The 22,640-nt window shown below is 32.4% G+C and overlaps 1 protein-coding gene across 1 annotated transcript in view; it reads right to left on the bottom strand.

Annotated features, from left to right (window-relative positions):
- Positions 1-6,362: 6,362 nt before the first annotated feature.
- LOC133185663 (fibrinogen C domain-containing protein 1-B-like) overlaps positions 6,363-22,640 on the bottom strand; it is a 150,201-nt gene continuing 133,923 nt past the window's right edge. Inside the window, exons 5-6 of the mRNA XM_061320971.1 lie at positions 7,970-8,134; positions 6,363-6,613 (exon numbers count right to left, since the gene is read on the bottom strand). Coding sequence (XP_061176955.1) covers positions 6,363-6,613; positions 7,970-8,134 — 416 coding nt within the window. The remainder of the gene's footprint in view (positions 6,614-7,969; positions 8,135-22,640) is intronic.

Raw genomic sequence — 22,640 nt, 5'->3', positions numbered from 1 at the left:
AATTTTACATAAGTTAAACATACAGAAAGATTTGAGGGTCATTTATCCATTTTCATGAGTATTTGAAACTTTGGCTATGTTTTAAAGCCTGATTTCAATGGATAAAAATTTCAACCCCCCCTTGTGAAAAGAATTGTAAATAAGAACAGTTAACCATCTAACACTGGTTTTAAAATTATTTATCAATTACTAATGAATTCTTTGCATTCAAACAAGTTTTAATGTCCAAATTGCCATTTGTATTGAATAAAATGGGTGTAAAATGTAGGCGGGAATACGGAATGTACCGTCTACTTGATAAGTACAATGGGCTCACGGAGGGTTTGACCGGTCAACAGGGGATGCTTACTCCCCCTAGACAACTGATTCCACCTCTGGATTTTCCGAGGGTCCGTGTTTATGCCCTGTTCACAATTTTTTTTTTTTAATTCATAGATTTTATTTGTGCTTTCACATATACAGACTATACAATATATTAGTTAACATTCAATACATACTTTCATTTCTACTGCCTGATACTTCATATTAAATATAATTTCTGTGTAGTAAATATATGTTGCTTTTCAAAATCACATTAAAATTGTATATGACATATTGTACATTTTAATGAATATTCACTGTGAAAGCTTTATATACAGAGATAAAATTAAAGAAAGGAAAAAGGGGGTGAAAGGGTGCAAAAGAGTTGATAAAAAAGTTCAAATCTATATACAATACAAAAAAGTAGTTGAGATCAAACACGCCTACTGTCATTTCAAAAATATGCAAAGTTTACCAAAAACCTAACTTTAAAAAAAGAATTGTTAAAATTTTAGAAAAGTAGTTTCGGTTGGGAGGAAACCTATATACTCAATTCCTTTCCAGTTCGGTTTTTTTTTTCAGTTTGTTGTAGTTACCATGTTTGTTATTTCTATTAACGGAATATGTCTGAAATGTAATTACAACAAATATTTATCCATACCATATTTTTATACTATACACTAGATTAAAATTGAAATTATGCACATAGATCCGCCCTATGTTGAGTGATAAAGTAGAAAATTGATCGAAACTTACAAGTAATCACGATCCATGTTGCACGATTTCTACACCGGAAATCAAGACTTTAAAAATAATCCAAAATTGCGATGTATAAACTAGCAAATTCCGGAAAATATCAAACACAAACTCAAATAAATATATACATGCAGCATGAATATAACCCTATGAAAAACTACTGAAATAAATATTTTAGGCATTACAAATTTGCCATGAAAGTAAAAAAAATGTACACAACTGTTAACTGTGAGTTACTATTAATATATATTTAACCTGTGACTGTTCATGATTTGATTTTATCACAAATTTGTTTGGTATGTTGATTTTATTTTTTAGATCGATCGCTGTCGGTTATCTTCATTTTTTTTCATTGGTATCTAATTATTTATTTGAATTGGTGAAAATAAATTAAAAAAAAATGCAAAGAAATTTACAACAACAAACTCTTTTTAGTTTTATATCCTACAAATCTCGCATATGCTAAATACTGTGACTGCATGAGTTAATAATAACGCATTTTAAAAAATATTCAACTAGTACTTATTGTAACGTTAATCGTTACAAATGTTTCCCAAACGGCTCCCTCACTCCCTTGTAAAGCCCCATTCCCTGCATTCTTTAATAAATTAGCCAACTTAGTATGATAAAACTATACATATTTACCAAAGTACATTTTTCAGATCTCAAAGCAGATATGGGTATTAGTCAATTATATTTCTGTTCATATAAATGCGCATATTTTGAAAATATGTCATATACATACAGTCACACCTCGTTATCTCGAACTCGATTGGACCGAGAAAACATTTCGAGATATCCGAAAGATCGAGATATTGAGGGTAAAATACTTATAGAAAAATTGTTTGGGACTTCCAGATCACTTCAACATATTCATGGTATTCGAGATATCCGTGTTCGAGATACCGAAGTTCAACTGTATATCATTTAATATTATCTCATTTTATATAGTTACCTTTTAAAATTCGAAGAATTTCATTGAAAACTTTAAATGTTACAGCAATCGAAATATTAAAAATCAATCAGAATTCAGAGCGTTTGCTTCAATGAACCTTTGTTTTTTCCCCTGATTTGTCCTTTTTTCATAAACTTTGAATTTTGTCTTCTTTCGTTTTAAACTACAGAAAGTTATAACCATTTACAGCTTTAGTGAATCATATTTTGTAACTGCACATACGTGTTTCCTAGATATTCACATATACCTACTCAGATAGTCTCATAATATATACTTCTGTGTTAAATTGATGACAGAGTTACCGTTATTAAAGAATTAACCAATCAGAATTCAGCATACGTGTATGCATGCCTTTGCAAACAGGTTTAATAAGATCGTTATGTAGGAAATCATTATACTTATCTGTATTCTAAATTTGGTCCTGTTTTGTAGAGTATACTAAAAAAAAATATTGTCATTAATAGTTAGTAATAATGAAATTGCAACACATGTGCATGTGCGTGTCTTCAGGAAACTTCGTATGTGCCATTTTCTAGAATTTTTAAATATGTACTTAAATTTTCAATTTCATAATATTTTGTTCAGAAACATTAAGTTATTTAGATTTGATTTCAGCCAACCAGAACGAAGCACACGTGCATACTTGTGCGTTTTTGCTAATTCAACTATGTCATCTTGTCTTGACTACTAATATTAAATTATTCACTGAGTTTCAAAGTAATTCATAAATTCGATTATATAAGGCATTAGGCGCCCGCAAATGCATGCATGTCTGGGCAAAATGAATGTCGTTCCGCACATCTACACAACATACTTATAAGCCCTTAAAAATTCATATCAATAGAAAGAGTGGTTTATGAAAACACTCGCAGACAAAAAAAAGTACCTTAGAAGAAACAACAACAACAAAAGGAAAAAAAGTAAAAAGAATATGTTCCCAAACTTCGTTTTGGGGACATAATTATTGAAAATTAAGTAAATTGCAGATGCAAATACATAAATATTGATTTATGTGATTTATGTAACATTATAGATAAACAAATTGAATTCAATCGACAAAACATTATGACAAACGAGATCACTTTATTATTTTTATCGTCAACGTCCCTTATTTATGTAGCAATATACCCTTATCACATGCATATGGAGTTTATGTCTCCCAGTTGATTCAATGCGCGAGAACATGCTTTACGTACGAACAATTTCGGCAACGAGACAAGCTATTGACAAACAAGTTGATAAAAAAAAGTATGAACAGTCTTGATTAAAGTCAACATTTCGTAAATTCTTTGGGCGATATTATGACCTTGTCAGCAAAAACAATTTATCCTTAAGTCGAATGTTGACTGGCGTACTTCATACAAATTGTTAGGCTGTTATTTTCAAACTGAATTGTCCTCAGATTTTTCCCTTTTCCCGATCATGACAAGGTGCACACGGCGGCTGTGACCGATCAAAAAGGGATGCTCAATCTTCCATGGCACCTGATCTCACCTCTGATATTTTTAGAGGTCTTTGTTTTCTCTTCTTTCAATTTGTACTGTTCCAATGGACTTTTGAGCTTGATTCCTGTTCGTTATCTCCATATTTTACAGGTCACTAACAATCACCTTCCAAAAGGTGAACTGGCTACTATGTAAATGTATGCTAAGTTCTGGGAACCAAGTTTTTGTTGAATAAACATAGTTTTTGCCCATTTGCCGTAGAAGTGGATATGATAATTCTGAGACATTATCTACAAGATGCTACCAGTACCCTTCCCAAAAGTGATTTGTATACTACTACTAAAAGACTAAAAGGGGTTTTGGGGACCGGGTTGTTGTTGAAAATGACGAATTTTTAGCTCACCTGAGCCGAAAGCTCAAGTGAGCCTTCTAATCAAGGAATGTCCGGCGTCCGTCTGTCGTCTTTAAACTTTTCAAATTTTCGACTTCTTTTCAAGAACCACTGGGCTAATTACAACCAAACTTAACACAAAGCATCCTTGGGTGAAGGGGATTTAAGTTTGTTCACAAGAAGTGCCACGTCCTCTTTCACGGGGAGATAATTAAGAATTCGTGAAAATTTGGTTTTCCTTTAAAAATCTTCTCAAGAACCACTGGGCATGAAAAGATGAAACTTATGTGAAACCTTCATTACATACTCTTGATTCAAGTTCGTTCATATCATAACCCCTGGGGGTACATGTAGGGTAAGGCCACAAGAGGGGGTGGAAGTTTTACATAGGAACATATAGGAAATGTCTTTAAAAATCTTCTTCTCAAGAACAGCAAATCCATGATTAGTCATATTATAATAGAAGTATCCTCGGGTAGTGTAGATTCAAGTTTGTTCCAATTATGACCACTGGGGGTAGGGCAGGGCCACAACAGGGGTCAAAGTTTACCATAGAAATATTTAGGAAATGCCTTTAAAAATCTTTTTCTCAAGAACAGCTAAGCCATTATTAGACTTATTAATACAGAAGTATCCTCAGGTAGTGTAGATTCAAGTTTGTTCAAACCATGACCCCTGGGGGTAGGGCGGTACAACAACAGTAGGTCAAAGTTTTACATAGGAATATAAAGGTGAAATGTTTGATTTGAGTAAAACGCATTGAAGACTTCAGATAGTGGAATGGCCTGAAAATCCTTGGAATGGACTAGCCAAATGGTATATAAGACAAAGATTTTGGAAAGTAAGGCATTCAGATGCTAGCTGAAGAAGTTGGATGCTGAATCAGCAATAAAGAAGTTAAGGTATTCCATCCCTAATAGCAACAGATTCAATGAAATTGAATACATAACGGATGAGTAGGGGTTGAATAGTCAGTATATTTAGACATAATTCCAGTTTATTACTATAAGCATGTAAGGGTGGGATATGTCCTAATATATGACCTTGAATTTTTGTAAGAGTTATCTCCCTCTGTTTTTAATTAATGAAAAAAAATTCTAAAAGACTTATCTGGTAAAAAAGAAATCGTTTTCGATTGTCATTCTATTTCTAATGTGTTTTAATGCATCTTTCCACCATATATTTATTGATATTCTAATTATTTTAATTTGGATTTTTAAAAAATCGCTTGTCCCCATAAACTTCAATGCAATCTTTTTAAATTGATTACTGCTTAGTTAATTACATTTTTGAAACATTCTCTTGGTAAATCCCCCTCTACTGTAAAACGCATTAAATCAATATCAGAGTATGATGTATATGATCGACATTTAAGGATAGAGGATGGAAAACCTTAAGGGTAAGAGCAAAATAAAAGTATAAAAGATACAAACACCGAAAAATTTAAAATTTAAGTACTGCGTGATACATGTATACCCCCAGACAGAGCTGTCTTAATAATCATTCCAATCATTAACTCAGACAAAGTAAAAAGAAAATCTATATATCCCATGTAAGAATCTGATCATACACGTTACATAGGAAATATCTTTACAATCTTCTTCTCAAGAACAACCAAGCCATTATTAGTCATATTTATACAGAAGCAACCTTAGATATTGTAGAATCTAGTTTGTTCAAGTTATGACCCCATGGGTTGGGGGGGGGGGGGCAAGTTTTACATAAGAATATATAGGAATCATCTTTAAAAAATCTGCTGAAGAACAGCAAATCCATGATTAGTCATATTATTATAGAAGCATCCTCAGGTATTTTAGTTTCAAATTTAGGTTGGGTAGGCTGGGGCCACAATGAGCGATCAGAGTTTTACATAGGAATAAATAGGAAAACAATCTTTAAAATTACTTTTTTAAGAACAGCAAAGCCATGATAAGTAATATTGATATAGAATCATCCTGGGGTAGTGTAAATTTAAGTCCCCCCCTCCTTGTTCAATACTGAACTGATTTCTTCTAGCCAATATGCTCAGGTGAGCATGGGTCTCTTGTTACATCATTTGACCCCCATTGTAAAACTGAAAATTCCTTCCTTGCATATCTACATGCCCCACCAATCACCTTCAAAAAGATAATTTGGTTGTTGCATACAATGTAGCAGGAGTTCTCGGAAAAAAAGAAGAAAATTCTGAAACTTAATTGCACATCAACTGGACAGCAATCACCTTCCTATGGATGATTACGGTACTTTCGTAAATGTAAGAGAAGTTTTGGAAACCAGGTTTTTGTAGCAAACCTCGTTGATAGTCTCCATTTGGCCACAAGGGTGCAATTAAAACTAATTGCACATCTACAGAGTAAGTACATTGTAACTCATAAAATTAAAAGAGGAGTTTTAGAAAGAAGAAAGTAAAATAAACGGACGGACGGACCAGTATAACTATGTATTCGAACTTTCTTTAGAAAGTGCGTGTATAATGATAAACTTAATATCACCATGTCAGGATGAAATAATAAATTTAGTTTCTGTGTCGTATCATCATCACAGTCCTTTTTAGTGCTATATATCCATTGGTCCAGCTAAACCAATACGGACATTGATAACTAGTCACAGTAGACTGTGCATACTTCCCGTTTAAGTTTGAACTTGTACAGGCATTGTACCACCAGGCTCCGTGAAATCCTACAGCACAGTTAACACTTATCTTGTTGTCATTGTCCTGATCTTTAGTGGTAAATTTCATTCCATTGTGATAACCCAAACTGTTACCTGCGACAGAATATTGGTATTATCAAATTTTGATGCTTATTGAAATAAAAAAAAGGATTAAAACACAAGTATAATTAAGCATTGAATCATTATTTTTTGAAAGATATAGTCTCATAACTGCAACGATGTGTGCAAACAAATTGAGTAACGCGCGTTAGCGCGTTATGAAAATTTGTTTGCACACACCGTTGCAGTTATGAGACTATAGCTTTCAAAAAATAATGATTCAATTCTTATATTTACATTTTTTTTAACTATTTTTCTTAATTGCAAATGTGATTTATATTTCAAAATTCCTGTATTATCCTTCGGGTAAGTTACAGTTAATGGAAGAACCGTTGCAACAGCCTTCTGTTCAATGTGAGCGTGAATTTTGATTTTGCTTATGACGTTGCATTTCCACAGCGCTCAACGTTTGTGACGTAAAAATAAAACGCATACTTTAACCTTTTGACCCCCTGTCTGTGTTATGGTGTGTTGAATGCCTTAGCTTTCCTTACACTTTATAAGCAAAATACATGTGGAATGTTAATATACACTTAAAGCTGTCATTGTTGGGGTTTTTACTAAAAATCATCCACACGCAATGTATTAGTGATAGAGATATCTGTAATACGGAGCATTGTCAAAACTGCGTATATAAAGAAGGCGGGACTAATTTATACAGGAATGTGTGATATCACGCAAAAAAGCAATTATTTAAAATAGAAAAGTATAGAATAATTTACATTTAAAAAACAATTTACTAAATCAAAACAAACCTGTTCATTTAATTTTGACGTTTTAACAAGTGACTGATCGCAATGCTGCCATCATAGTTAAAAAATAAAACCCACCTTATGTTAAGAGGTGAATCAAGTTATTAGAATTTTTTTTCCATTTTACAGATTTTCGTTGCAGCTTTTAATAGAAATATGAAGATAACAAACAGTGATTTATTCAAATGCATTACTTTACTTAATATATTTAATGACACATCACATTCTAGAAAAAGTATTGAATCAATACATTCTGAAATATGATTTGTAATGTTTATGCAAAAGGCCTAAGCCTCTAATAATGTTTCTTCTTCATTGAAAACATGATAAATATTTCATTAAATTTTAAAGTGAAAAAAGAAAGACCTACAATTTTGACCTAAAAACCATAAATTTATACCTCACTCTATCACTGAGTGGTTGTTTTGTAGTTAATACTGTTGTTTGAGACTAAACTCTGTCAAGTATTTGTTATCATTAAATCATTGTATATATAGACCGATTCTTCTTTTGTTTACTTGCAATTGATTCTTCAATCACTTGTGATGACTTTTACATCATGTAATAATCTGATTGAGAATATTTTAAATAGACCTACCCGCGGTGCCTGAATAGCCGGACAATGTCAATGTATATTTACTGCTTTCGTTGCCAACATAAAAAGAGGAGTACAGTGCGTGTGCTTCAGCGCCATCAAAACTTTGTAACTCAACTCTGAGTTCCTGGTCCTTGTTCTTTGTCAATTCATAGATTGCGTCATTTCCTATAATAAGAAATAAAGAAAAACAAATGTATTGTTTTATCATATTATAGTGTAAAAGAGTATTATCGAAATATAATATCGAAGGATGATCCAAACAATTTTGCTTACCTCAAGATTTTATAAGGTAAACTTAACTGGTACACAGCTCGTATTTGACGTAAGATTTTTAATTTTCAATAACAGGATGCCCAGAATGTAAATAATTAAATTATTTAAACATCGAGAAATAGTGCCGAGATTCAAATATTGCATATTAAAATAGTAAACGTGAAAATAACGAACGGTGATTGATCTAAAAACAATCTACACACAATTCAAAACTGTGAAGAAGGTATGAAACACGGAAACTCTGAAATTCTTAAGTAAAATCAATTGCCTTGGAGAAGTCAGCATCCCCTTTCAACCGGTCACAACCGCGAGCCCTATGTTTTGATCAGGTAGAGGGAATATCTCGAATTCAGATTTAGAATAAAAAACAGGCGTAATACTGGTATTAAATATCTTAGTCAGAATACGACTCCAGATAGGTTATATTTGCTAAAAAGAGTCACTACAACAACCATAGAATTTACGAAACGCTGACGTTAAACGAGGTTGTTGAAATCCCTGTAACATCAATTTATAAGTCAGTAACCTGCCTCGGTTTAAGACATTGATCATACTCAGAGCATGATATTGAGTATCGAATAAGGTGGGGAACATAATCAACATATGCATTTGTAAAATAAAATATTCCGTTTGTCATACAATTTAGTTGATTTTGGATCTTATCATTTACAGTTAGTTTACCAGTGTTCTATAAAAACCATGGCCCCAGAATATAGGCTAATTCTGAATTAAAAATAAATATTCACAAGAAATACCAGTGTACCTAAGAATTTTTTTTTTTGAAAATTCGAATTATTCATATCAATATGCTATCAACTAAGTAAATGCTCCAGTTCGTATTCATTCAATATTTGTGTCCTTAGGAATGGGCCAGGGATAATTTTTTTTCCCTAATTTTAAATGGGAAGAATTCTTTATGAAAGAAATAAGGTACATGATGCTTACTGTCTATCCTTACTATCTATTTTAATAGACCGGAAGTGATGAAAATAATACTAATAAAAAAAAACTTCAAGTGCATGTATATAGAAAGTTAGTTCATAGATTCAAACTAACAAAGCCTGTAACAAAATTTGTAAGGCTCATTATTGCAACTGCATTTTAGAAGAAATTGGTTCTATTTCTATGTCTGGTAATGCAATTTAAAGCCACAATTCCCTTTCAAAAGAGCTTTTTCAAAATCAATTTTCAGATTTTTAAATTGTTTTAATATTCCAGTCGATGAAAGCGAGTTTGATTTGCCCGTTTTTTACTATTATACTTTATTCTTTTTTTTCCCGTTTTTAAGGTCTCATCCGAAGGACCCGCAACTTTCATTTTAAAGTGCCGAGCGCTTGGCGAAGGAACAGTTGCTACCTAATTTTTATCGACTTAGGCCAGTCACGGCCAGGATTCGAAGACACGACCTTCCGATCACGGAGCGAGTTCTCTACCGACTGAGCTACCGTGACGGTTAAGTAATTGAAATTCTTATTTAAGTGTAACATTGTAATTGGATTCTGATGCCTACTTAGTAAAGATTTACTAAGTATAATTCTTACAATTTTAATGCAACGGATCGAGCTAATTAGCTATTTGGATATTTTACTAAAAAAGACGTACATGTTGCTTCCAAACTTTTTAATTACAAGAAAACTTTACAGGGCCTGGATATCGAATATCTGACACATAATCCCCCTTCGTGTTCATGTTTTTTTTTCACCTATAACTATAGTCTTGCTGGACACATTATATCTGGTGACGTAATTATAGTTAATAATGAGGAACTTAGATCACTAAAAGGTCCTAAATATAGGGAACCCCGATCCTTTGACTGGCGTCGCAATTTCACTAACATTATGGATTTTGCAGAGGATTACGCCAGACATTGGGTCAGACATGAAAAAGATCTTGACACTTTGTCAGAATGGATTAAATGTATCAGATGTATGTTAAAATCTCGCATTAAACGATTGAGGGGCAGTATGAAAACCATCTATCCTTCTGTATTCAATAATTCAAAAGTGAAAAAAGAATTAAATAGATTACACGTTGAGTACGTACTGGTCCCTGCTGACAAAACAGGTAACAACATTGTCTTTGTTTGTTAGGCTCATTATATAAATTGTAATTTAGAGGAACTGGGATTTAATTCTACAAGTTGAAATCTAACTTATACCCATAGCTCCCTTTCTAAGGAGGAAATTCTTCAAAATCATATGTCAATTTTGAATATTTTTGATATTCCTAACAACCAAAATGAATTTGAATTACCATATCCATATTGGATTCCGAAACTTCATAAAAATCCTTACAAACAAAGATACATAGCGGGTTCCAGTAAATGTTCTACCAAGCCTCTTTCTTTACCCCTCACTAAGAAATAAACAGTAGTGAAGGAGAAACTTCAAGAGTACTGTGCAACAATATATTTGAGAAGTGGAGTAAATCAAAGGTGGATAATAAAATATTCCAAGGAACTTTTGGAACATTTGAAATCACAAATTTACCAAAAGTAACAACATAAAAACTTACGACTTTTCAACTTTAAATACAACTATTCCCCACGATAAATTAAAGTCCAGACTTTTTGACATCCATGACAGCTGCTTTTTCAATAAAAATGGAACTCGTATATATACCCACTTGTCATAGGTCGTTTGCAAAGTTACTTTGTTAAAAAAAAATAATACACGCAAGTACTCTGAAGTTGACATTAAAACGATGCTTGAGTTTCTTATTGACAATATCTATGTGGTTTTTGGAGACCAGGTCTTCCAACAATCTTTTGGAATTTCCATGGGTTCCAATTGGGCCCCGTTATTAGCAGACCTTTTTTTGTATTCATATGAAACAGAATTTGTTCAAATTCTTTTACCCGAAAAGAAGAAAACACTTGTTGTGGCCTTCAACACGACATTTAGATATATGGACGACGTATTGTCAATTAACAATGGTCATTTCCATTCTTATGTCGATACGATATATCCCGTTGAGCTTGAGATAAAAGATACCACAGAGTCTGACACATCTGTTTCATATTTCGATATTTTACTAGAAAAAGACGTCAGGGTTAATGGTAAACCAACAACAAAGCTTTATGATGACTTTAACTTTTCAATCATTAACTTCCCTTACTTATGCAGCAATATACCTTCATCACCTGCATACGGGGTCTATATCTCTCAGTTGATTCGATACGGAAGAGCATGCTCTACGTATGAACAATTTCTAAAACGAGGTAAGTTATTGACAAACAAGTTGATAAAACAAGAATATCGGCTGTCTCGTTTAAAGTCATCATTTCGTGAGTTCTATGGTTGATACTATGAGCAAATACAATATTTTATTAAGTCAAATGTTGACTGACTTTTTTCCTACTAATTGTTAGGCTATTATTTACACACTGACGTATGGACGGATTTTTCCGTTATTTCCCAATCATGATAAGGAGCACACGGCGGGTGTGACTGATCAGCAGGGAATGCTCATTCCTCCATGGCACCTGATCCCACCTCTGATGTCTTAGAGGTCCGTGTTTGCTCTGCTCCTATTTTGTAATGTATATTGGACTTTTTAGGTCGAATACTGTTCGTTATCTCCAAATATTTCATCGTAACTTAACAAGAAGACTTGATGATAAAAGTGATGATGTTAATTTTTCTATCTTAAAATTCCCTTACTAATGTAGCAATATCACCTGCATATGTGGTTTATGTCTTTTAGTTCATTCTATACACGTATTTCTTTGGCTAGAATTGTGCCATAGGTTATATGGTTCGAAGGTTTTGTTTTGTTTTTGTTTTTTTTATCGATCAACATTCGTTAAACTAGCGAAACTAGCAAAAACTTACTGTATTCAAAAAAAGGCATGGGGTCGGGTCCAGGGCATGCAGGGTCCTGGTTGGGGGCCCAGGGGGCGAAGCCCCCGGAAGCTCCTGTAATATTGTTTTTAATTTTTTATTATCGTAATTTTACTATATATGAAAAAAAAAGCTGAGTTTTGACAGAATTCACAAAATCTGTTTCTTCAATAGCCGTTAGTATGAAAGCATTTAATTTTCAACAGTGAAATAGTACAGATCATACTTGTATTATCCCTTGAATAAAACTGATATTTTCACAGATGTTATTTTTAAGATTAGAATTACAAAGTACTATGTGGCAGCAAAGGCACTTTAAATGTATCTTCATCGCAATATTGTATTGAATATTAATAGAGAGGCAGCTAGTAGAGAATTGAAAAAATAAATTAAAAATTTTAAACAGAAAAATCAATTTGTGATATGGAAGATATTTCCCAAGAGTTTTTTTTTTTTTTTTTTTTTTTTTTTTAATATTTATAATTTCAGGAGTGCGATATCCAACAACAAACATCGAATATACATTTAAAATGCTGTTACATTTTCAATTATTGATTGTTATTTTTTAAATAAAGAACTCGTGCATCGCAGTAAATTTTTATCTCAAATACCAGGGGAATGAATTGTTTATATAATTGCTTTGAATCTAAGTATGTAAAAAAAATTGTCCCTGAAATTAAAACATAAATAAATAAATAAATTAGGTAAAATGAGTAGAAAACTGTGTCAAAAATCCATTAAAAAGCTCACAAATTTTATGGATAATATGTACGAATAAAATAAATCTGGAAAGGCTAAGTATTTTTTTCTTTTCAAATTTAATATAATTTTTACTTCTATCCATGATTAAACTTTCGAAATCATTTGTGGTTGAAAATCTGTGTATTCATTAGCGTTGTTACGTAAAGGGCGCTACGTCACTGATAATGTAAGAAATACACAGACAAACCTAGCCAGTAGCTTTTAGATGTATTTCCAAATCCATGCTGATACTCATCCCAAGTCCTGTAAAAATCCACATCATCCTCTCGTTTCTGAATGACCTGAAAAAAAGTTCATTTCATTTATTTTATAGAAACTCTTCAGAGATTCATGTATATAGAAAGAATGTTTACTAGAGATTGTCCTTGATTTTCTGGTAAGTTCCAGACTATTATATCTGCCGCTGGCTGCTTTTTTATAGTACGGAGATAAGTCTGATTGTCGTAGTGTTTTGTTTTAAACATGTTTAATTGAAAGTTTAAAAATCCTTTGTGTAGTTTCTATGTTTTATTTTTTCTGTCCGTAGAGAATTTTATATCCCCGACTTTGAATCAATTGATTTGCATGTCATCGTGTGAGAATAACCTTTAATGTTAGGTAGATGATATACTAGTACAAGCCTATACTTAAGGACTCGTGATTATTTTTCTGTTCAGTTTGAAGTCATCATTTCGCAATTTTTATGGTCGATACAATGACCTTTTTGGCATATACAACATATCACTGAGTCAAAAGCTGACTGACGTTTTTCATACTTATTGTTAGGCCGCTATTTACACACTGTACTGTCTACGGAGTTTTCCGTTTTTTTTAATCATGACAGAAGCACATGGCGGGTGTGACGGGTCGGTAAAGGATGCTCACTCCTCCATGGCACCTTATCCCACCTCTACATTTTGAGGTCCGTGTTTGCTCTGCAGCAAAATTTGTATCGTTTCATTGGACTTTCGAGTTTAAATACTGTTCGTAAGATTTTTTTGTATCCCCTTTCCTACCGCTCAGGCGCTTATGTTAGTTAAAAAAATTGCATTTCAATATCAACAAAAAAAAAAAAAAAAAAAAAAAAAAAAAAAAAAAAAAAAAAAAAAAAACCTTATTATTTAATTTATTTACCTTTACAATCTGCAACTGCCTTAGAATTTTCCAGTGCGAAATGACTAACTAATAAAAGGATATTCTATGGGAACATCATTTGAAATAATAAAAAAAAAAAAACAACAACAACAAAACAAAATACTACTCACTGTCCACCCTCCTCCATCAGTCGTCATGTCACAGAAAACCTCTCTCCATGTGTTGTCGATGTATATAACATACACTCCATCTTGTCCTTTTCTTGTTGAATCTGTTCTTAAAATTTCTGAACAATCCTTGAAACCTATTAAATATTTTTAAAAAGAAGTTAAATACTATGCCGCTGCTTAGAATACCATTTCCCCTTTATATATTTTCAAACATATACTCAATTTATTGTTGATTTATATGATAATAAAATATGCCAATTCTATGATTCGCTGTGATTGTTTAATATAATGCTAGCTCTTGTATGGGAAATTTGCTGTATTTAGTTTGATTTCAACAGTTGTGAGTGCCTCTTTGATACCTAAATAAATGTAAAGTCAAGATTGGTATATGCATGAGTGTTTGCAAATTGCTTTGAAGTCAAAACTCCTAGTTGTCAGCTCGCTTTCTATTCTGATGTCAATGTTTGTAGTGAAATATGGAGATAACGAACAATATTCCAGCTCAAAATCTATTAAAACAATACAAATCCGGAGTAGAACAAACACATATCTCTAAAATATCAGAGGTAGGATCAGGTGCCATGAAGGAGTGAGCATTCCCTGCTGTCATTTGTTATTTGGCCAACCCTTTTACATTTCGGTTTTTTTATCTGGTCTGCTGTGGATATCTGTTTGCTACTCTTAATGTACCATTACAGTGCTGCTATCCCACAAGTTGACATGGGATGGGTTTGGATAGGATTCAGGATTGAGGATTCACGATAGAAACATATAGTAGTTAATCCAATCCTATCCTATCCTATCCTATCCTGTATCCTACAGCCAATCAGATTCGAGTAAAGGTTGATTCATATTTCAGAATTAATTACAAAAACGGAATATGTTTTAAAACGTTTACAAAAGAAATATTTATAAAATTACGATAGAAAATAAACATATTTTGTTTATTTTAACACAAATTAATAATTAACTTCGAGTGACATTGCGTACGATTTAACCGTGAACGATCACCGGAAGAATCTTCGCATGTAAACAACGAAGAGTTTGGACATCAAGAGATCTTATTTTCTTCAGCACGTTTGGATGATTAAACCAATTCCTAGTTGTTTTAAAGTTCAATAACATGTAACTGTGTTATATGTGCTCTGTTTGTCTGGATAATTCGACACAAACTGCCAACGGCGGACTTGAACAGATCGATATCGCAGTTGTTTGGAGCAGGAACATGTAAGTATACTACACACTGTACATGTGTGCATTTTTATATATTTTCCCGCTTGAACAATGTTATAATGACTTGAGCTATTAAAATTTTATTCTACTATAATATAGACAAAAATCGGGTGTGGAAAAAAAAGGTAGTGTAGGAAGGGGAGGGGGTTAAAAATTTACAAATGCATGTACTCTGTCGTGATTCAATGTGTTCTAAGCAATAAGATGTGTTATGCCTTTTTCAGTTTGTTTTTACTATATTATTTCCCTACTGTGGTTTAAAAAAATGTTTTGTTTTTATTTGAGTGCAATTATAATAAAATAAAGACAGAATCATTTCTTATGCTACTGTTTAAATTGTATTATAAGCCAACTCAGCACTTACATGTACATTGTATGTATGACCTATTCTGGGTTATGAATTATAAATTAACCATTCATTATTCTTCATTGCAGAGAATGATACTTGGGTTTGCCTGCCCTCATCAAAATATTTTGTGAGGAAAAAAGGATTTTACATTTAAAAAGTAGGTATAATTATTAACATGTGCTTATGCATGGGTATCAGTATAATACATACATATCATTATCTGAGTTGAGATGAAGTTTCTGTGAGATGTTCAGTTCAAACAACAAGGAACTGAACATCTCAAACAAGAATACATTTAAATAATTTTTTTTTACATGTTTAATAAATAAATGTCAAGATATTCTAAATATCTGTTCTCGGTTTATGGTCTTGTCATACATGTATCTTCTTTCTGGATTTACATGAGTATGAATAAAATCTAAGTTAGGTATATATAAATGTATTATTTTTCATGGTGCTCAGTTTACATTTTAGGGAAAAATAGAGTTTTGCATAAATTTTACATGAAACATATAACTGTTAAAACATCCAACATATCCTCCTTTTTTATATTCAGTATGTGTAGAGAAATTGTATTTTCAACGGGTACGGTTATTATACAGTGTTGTACCTTCCCCGCATGAAGGTATAGACATTAATAGTCTGATTCTCATAATTAAAGAGCTTAAATATTGTTCGTTTAGTCTACTTATTCATAATCATAACATTAGAAAAGTATCTGAAGTCTTAGTTGTTGTCCCCCCCCCTTTTTTTCCACAATTTCCCCTCTCTAACTTTAACCCCATTTATTTATCAAAGTGTATAAATTCGAAAAGAAATCGCAAATACCATGACGTCTCTCAATCATCGTTAGTATGTGAAATTAAATCAAAACAAATTCAGATTATATATTTTTTTTCTATAATTATTTTGAAAGCTTACTTTCTTGACACGTCCGCTAGATCAGTACTTGCCTATGTTTTATTACATTCCCTTTGTTTACATTTTAACTTGGTACTCGAAAATTAATTCGTGCGGGGTGTCCGGAATTAATGGATGTCGATCTCGATTATTTTTTATCATTAAAACATATTAAATAAAATCCATAATTATAACTGACTTTTATATGATGGTCATTTTATTATTTTTTTTTTCGTTTTGTCAAGTTAACTCCTAAATATTAAAAAACTGAAAGTAGCAGGATAGGATAGGATAGGATTAGACTGAAATCACAGGATAGGATTGTGGATGCAGGATTCACGATAGGATAGGATAGGATTGTCAACTTATAGGATAGCAGCACTGTACATGTTGTGCCTATAGTGTTTTTTTTAGTTTAAAATTATAGTTTATATCCATTTGCTACCTGTTATTGTAGTTGATTGTATGTTATTTCGTACGATTCGGCATTTTAGCTGTCTAATCTGTTATTTCGCAAGATTTTTGGCGTTCTAAAAAACTTCTTTTTTTGACCCCTAACGCCCTATCTATATAGCTTGGCCACCATTGCCAGCATCGTCTTATGTCAATGGTCGAATATATAAAATCAGTACATTTGTTGTTTCGTTTACGAAATTGTTAAAAAACAAAACTCAGTTTATTGTGTCAGATACTGTACTAAGACTCAGTGCTTCGCATCTCATCCTAATCCCGTCCTCGTCTGTGTGAGTCTTTTATTAAGTGCATACAAGTCCAAGTACACTATACAGGTTAAATTTGATTCGGTCTATTAAAATTTAACCTATATCTGTGTGATTCATTAAAAATTGTAATCAATTAGTTGTTTCTTTGTTAATTTATGAATTTTATTTGCTTTTATTGTTCAAAGAAATGAAATCGGCTAAGAACCGTCAACTTCCCTTACTTATGCAGCAATATACCTTCATCACCTGCATACGGGGTATATATCTCTCAGTTGATTCGATACGCAAGAGCATGCTCTACGTATGTAAAATTTCTAAAACGAGGTAAATTATTGACAAACAAGTAGATGAAACAAGAATATCGGCTGTCTCGTTTAAAGTCATCACTTCGTAAGTTCTATGGTCGATACAATGACCTTGTCAGCAAATACAATATTTCATTGAGTCAAATGCTGACTGATGTTTTTCCTACTAATTGTTAGTCCATTATTTACACACTGAATTGTCGACGGATTTTTCCTTTATTTCTCGATCAAGACAAGGAGCACAGGGTGGGTGTGACCTGTCGGCAGGCGATGCTCACTCCTCCATGGCACCTGATCCAACCTCTGATGTTTGGAGGTCCGTGTTTGCTCTGCTCCTATTTTGTATTGTATAATGGACGGACTTTTGAGCTTGAATACTGTTCGTTATTTCCATATATTTCATGCTAATAATATGTCCGCTATTTAATACTATTCTAGAATACGAGCGTTGTCTATAAAGTTTGTGGACAGTAATGTTTTAGTTAAAATGAATGGTCCTAGATATACTTACTTTAGGCAATTTTTGTGATGAAAATTTAAGTCAGAATGATCTGGTTTTGGTTTTTTGAACTTAACATTTTTGTAGAAATCGCGATCTTTAAAGGTCGTAGATAGTGCGCACGGCCCAGGTTTAAAATTCGATAAACTTTGAAATAAAGTGTTCATATACATTAATATTATTGCACACACTTGGCAGTGTAGCATGATAAAGAAAATGTTCAAGAGCTATGGATGCGTAAAAAGACAAAATCTATATTTTTGACGCTTGATGAAATTAGTTTTACGTCAGACTGGGCCTTGCAGCTTGCATAGTCAGAGAATATACACCCATAATGTTCGTAAAATGGTGTGTATTGTTTATATTTTTATATTTATACGAAGTCATGGTATATATTCAAATATTATCGCACACTTTTACCAGTGCGCTCATAATAAAGAAGGTTAAGGAATCACTCTATGTTTCATTTTTGTTCTGTCCTTCTTTACGTATTGAAAAACAAATATAAATTGATTCTACTTCGTTACTTATGTTTGATAGTTGTTTCCGGGGATTCCAGTAATTTTCACTCTTAACACCTTTTTCATGTATTCAAGCTATGCTAGTTACAAACAATACAGTCTTGCCCTTGTCTGAGCTATACTTAATTTCTAAATGAGTCTTTCACGTTTTGCACACTTGAAAAGAAGAGGCACTTTTCTCAAACTATTCCGGCACAAAAGTCGCACGTTTCTCGCAACGCTTCATAATTTGCATAAAACGCTACACGCTTTTTCACAAAAAGAAAAATGCACGCTTTTATGAGTAGTAGCACGTTTCAGGATCTGTATCTGTACCTCTGTGACTTGTCTGATTTCGCCATTTTCAGATTTATGATTGCCAGAAGCTTTCAGATCTCTGGAGCTTACTATCTACATATTAATTTAATTAACATTAAGAAATTATTTCTTTTTCCCGGAATGAAAAAAAAAAAAAAAAAAAAAAAACAGAATGATGTAAACGATCTGCATACAGTTTCTTGAAACAAATATTTTTTTCTGAAAGTGTCGTGGAGAGCAAATGACAATAAAATAATAATAATAAAAAAAATAACTTAAACCGGCGTGGAAGTTAACCAAACTTTCTCAAACAAGCAAATACAAGAAGAAAATGATCTTTTTAGAACGAAATAAAACAGAATAGAAACGAGACAGATTTTGATAAACAACAGAAAAAGAAAAAAACCCTGCCAAATATAACAGTCGTTTCCAAAAAAAATGTGGAGTCATATTTTACCTTTCAAAACAGGTACACAGTTTCCCTGTATGCAAACAGAATCCTCGGTACAGGTATGGTTTAAACAATCACCCGCCAAGTGCTGCAGATAATACAACTCAAAGTTATGAATCGTTTAATATAAATTTGAATTCATTATGTAAACCTAAACCTTTCAATATTTCGATATTTACGTGCAACACGACACCTATACTCACTTCTGGAATTTTTTCCCGTTTGACATGAATGATGCGGCCTTCGGTCATTAAACCAATGCCATTTTTGATGGTGAATCTTGTGTTTAGACGGCATGTCTTTTTTTCGGGTATCCAATCCAGAGAGAGACACAACTTAAACCTGTTACAAACTACTATGCACATTACCAAGTCAGAATTGTTCAAAAGGTTAAACCTAGGCGCCGAATAATTTGAATAATTGTTTATGATAAAAGTTTTCGGGTTGAAGCACTGAGAGAAGCATGTCTGTAACAGAGTTAGGACTTGTCCAATGATATACAGACTGATCATCATAGGTCGTTCGAATAATTTCATTTTAAACATTTAGCGAACATCTTTTCTGCTGTCGATGTGTACCAGGATATCCGACTATTTTTCTACTCCTCTGTTATGTATATACTAGGGTTCAGGTCTGATGGTTTCACTGGGTGGGTTGTCTAAAGATTTAAACAATGCATTGATTTTTATTTTTACTAATGAAATTGATAAACTTGAAGGGATAGTTTCATTTTAAAAGTCATTAAAAATGATAGAAAGTTTTTGGTCTAAATTTGGAACTCAAAAACAGAACCAACAATATCTTTTTCATGTTACTCTGTAGCATGTTGTTTTCATAAAATGTTTTCTAGGTTTAGTGTATATACACTCTCCAGAGACTGCATAAATGTTAACAATGAGGAACTCCAGCATCCTATTAAAAGTAACATCAGAGTACTTGTATGTAGAAACAGAGTGATTTTTAGCAAAGAAATTTTGTTGATGACCAATCACAAGACTCGAAAATATCCAAGTTCCATTTTTACCAAAGAAGCAGTTGTTTATGATTAAAGAAGGCAGGTAAACAAATAGGTTTTTTTTTAGATAGATAAATTAAAAACTTTGATCTGAATACTTTGGAATTGTTTTGATGTTATGGGGTCTATGTTCGTGGGCAAGCAAAATTTCATTTATTCATTGGGACGTAATTTCGTGTATAACTTGTTCATATGATATATTCAATGAATCAAAATATTGACCAGGGTTCTCCAGCATTTCAGATTTAACTGTAGCGCAAGACTTAAGCGAAGTTCTAATTTTCGCGGTCATTTGCGATCGAATTCGCGAGGGAAAACCATGAAATAAATTAAAAAACACAACGCAATGAACCAATGTTTAAAACACACCAAATGGTATTAATTATTTGGAAAATTGATTATTAAATTTATTAATAAAAGCAAATCATCGATATCGATTAGTTAGTTTAAAACAAAAATTAGGATGTTTCCAAAATATATGCATACTGTGACCCCCCCCCCCCCCAACACGTGCTTATGATTAAAAAAAAATAGCTTATAGAATCTGAAAATAAAAGTATCAGTAACAATAAGTTTTAAGCATCAAACCCTATTTAAAAAAAAAAAAGAACTAATTTTGTTTACAAAAGTTAAATTATATAGTGTTCATTAAAGGACAGGTGAAATTCTGGGAAGCCACATAATTACGCTAACATCTATATATATAAATTATATATTTGCCATTAATACTGAAATATCTTAAAACTTGTGAATTAAAAAAATACTTCAGCAGTTTAGAGGCATAAAATAATATTTTGGTGGACCTATCGTACTTTTTCATCATTACAAAAATACATGAATACGATACACGTACGATGTTTGACTCCAGTGCCGATGCAAATTTAAAGACGTGGTTATCCGTAGAACTATTAAAGCATGAATTAATTGATATTAAAATTTTCATTTGCAATTATCGTGAAGTTTGGAAAAAAAAATGGCTTGTCTCTTTTTATTCAATTGCCCAGCGAGGTCTAGAAGATGCTTCCGCAAGCCAAACAATGGACCCTAATTAGAGTAAATTGAATATAGTTAAGCATTAGAAAATGGAAAACGGTACATAAATTTGAGGTTCCTTTGGTTAAAAAAATTATATTTTTTCTTACTGACGACGACAATATTACTATGGCGCTAATATTTTAGCTGTGGCGGAACTATGGCGCTATTTTTTTTTAACTATAGCGATAAGGAATTTAAGTGTGGCGGGGCCGCCACGTTAAACGGCCCATGGAGAACCCTGATTTATAAAATAAATATTCTTTGGCATGTAAATGTGGGCAAGGGTGACCCACAAAATTCATGAACATTAGTTTTCCACGAGCAATGATGATTCCATAGTAATATCCACAAAAATTTCAACAGATGAAAATTGAGAGTTTGATCGTAGTATATAGTTGCCAATAACAGATGTTTTTACATTCTTTTCGGACTCAAAGTACATTGCCACAATCATTATTAATACACGTAATATTGCAGATTTTGGAAATTGAATTTCTAATATATACAACTATGTCAATGGATATCCGAAGTGACAATTTGTACTTAGTCTATCTATAAGATTCACCTAAATTAGGAATATCAATTATTAATACACGTAATATTGCAGGTTTTGGAAATTGAATTTCTAATATATACAACTATGTCAATGGATATCCGAGGTGACAATTTGTACTTACTCTATGTATAAGATTCATCTAAATTAGGAATATCGATTATGCCAGCTTTATCTGTTATTGTTTCTGTAAGGGAGAATCCTAAGGTTGTCCCAGAAAAACGCGAGCTTTCTAAATATCTCAAAAAATACCTGACAAAATTTTTATTTTTTGCTACATTTTGGGAAATTATATTTTGTATTATTTGAACTTATGTTATTAAGGTTTTGTTCTGTTTTTTAACTGGAAGTAACATCTAAAGAAAATCCAGAAATAGGTTGTTGGTGCACCACAACTATTTCATTATTTTAAAATAGCATTGTAAAAATTAGAATATAGCGTATAACCTGGGTTGCCTACGTCACAATGACTTGCGTCAAAAACGTATCAATCCGCTTGACGTTACATTTAAAGAACGTACAATCTGAAGGCATTTTTGAAGGAGAAATTGTCTTATTTTTTACACTTAATGATGGAAAATTAAATTATAAGAAATGAATTTTCAGTTTACACTTTTTTATAAACCGCTTCGCGGTTTATAAAGCGTGAATTGCCCCAACCCAGGTTATA

The sequence above is a fragment of the Saccostrea echinata genome, unplaced genomic scaffold, assembly GCF_033153115.1.
Source record: "Saccostrea echinata isolate AGI-Se365-2 ecotype Australia unplaced genomic scaffold, CSIRO_AGI_Sech_v1 ptg000012l, whole genome shotgun sequence".
Classification (NCBI taxonomy): Eukaryota; Metazoa; Mollusca; class Bivalvia; order Ostreida; family Ostreidae; genus Saccostrea; species Saccostrea echinata.
Note: the sequence above shows the minus strand (reverse complement) of the source record. Positions and strands in the feature narration are given on the sequence as shown.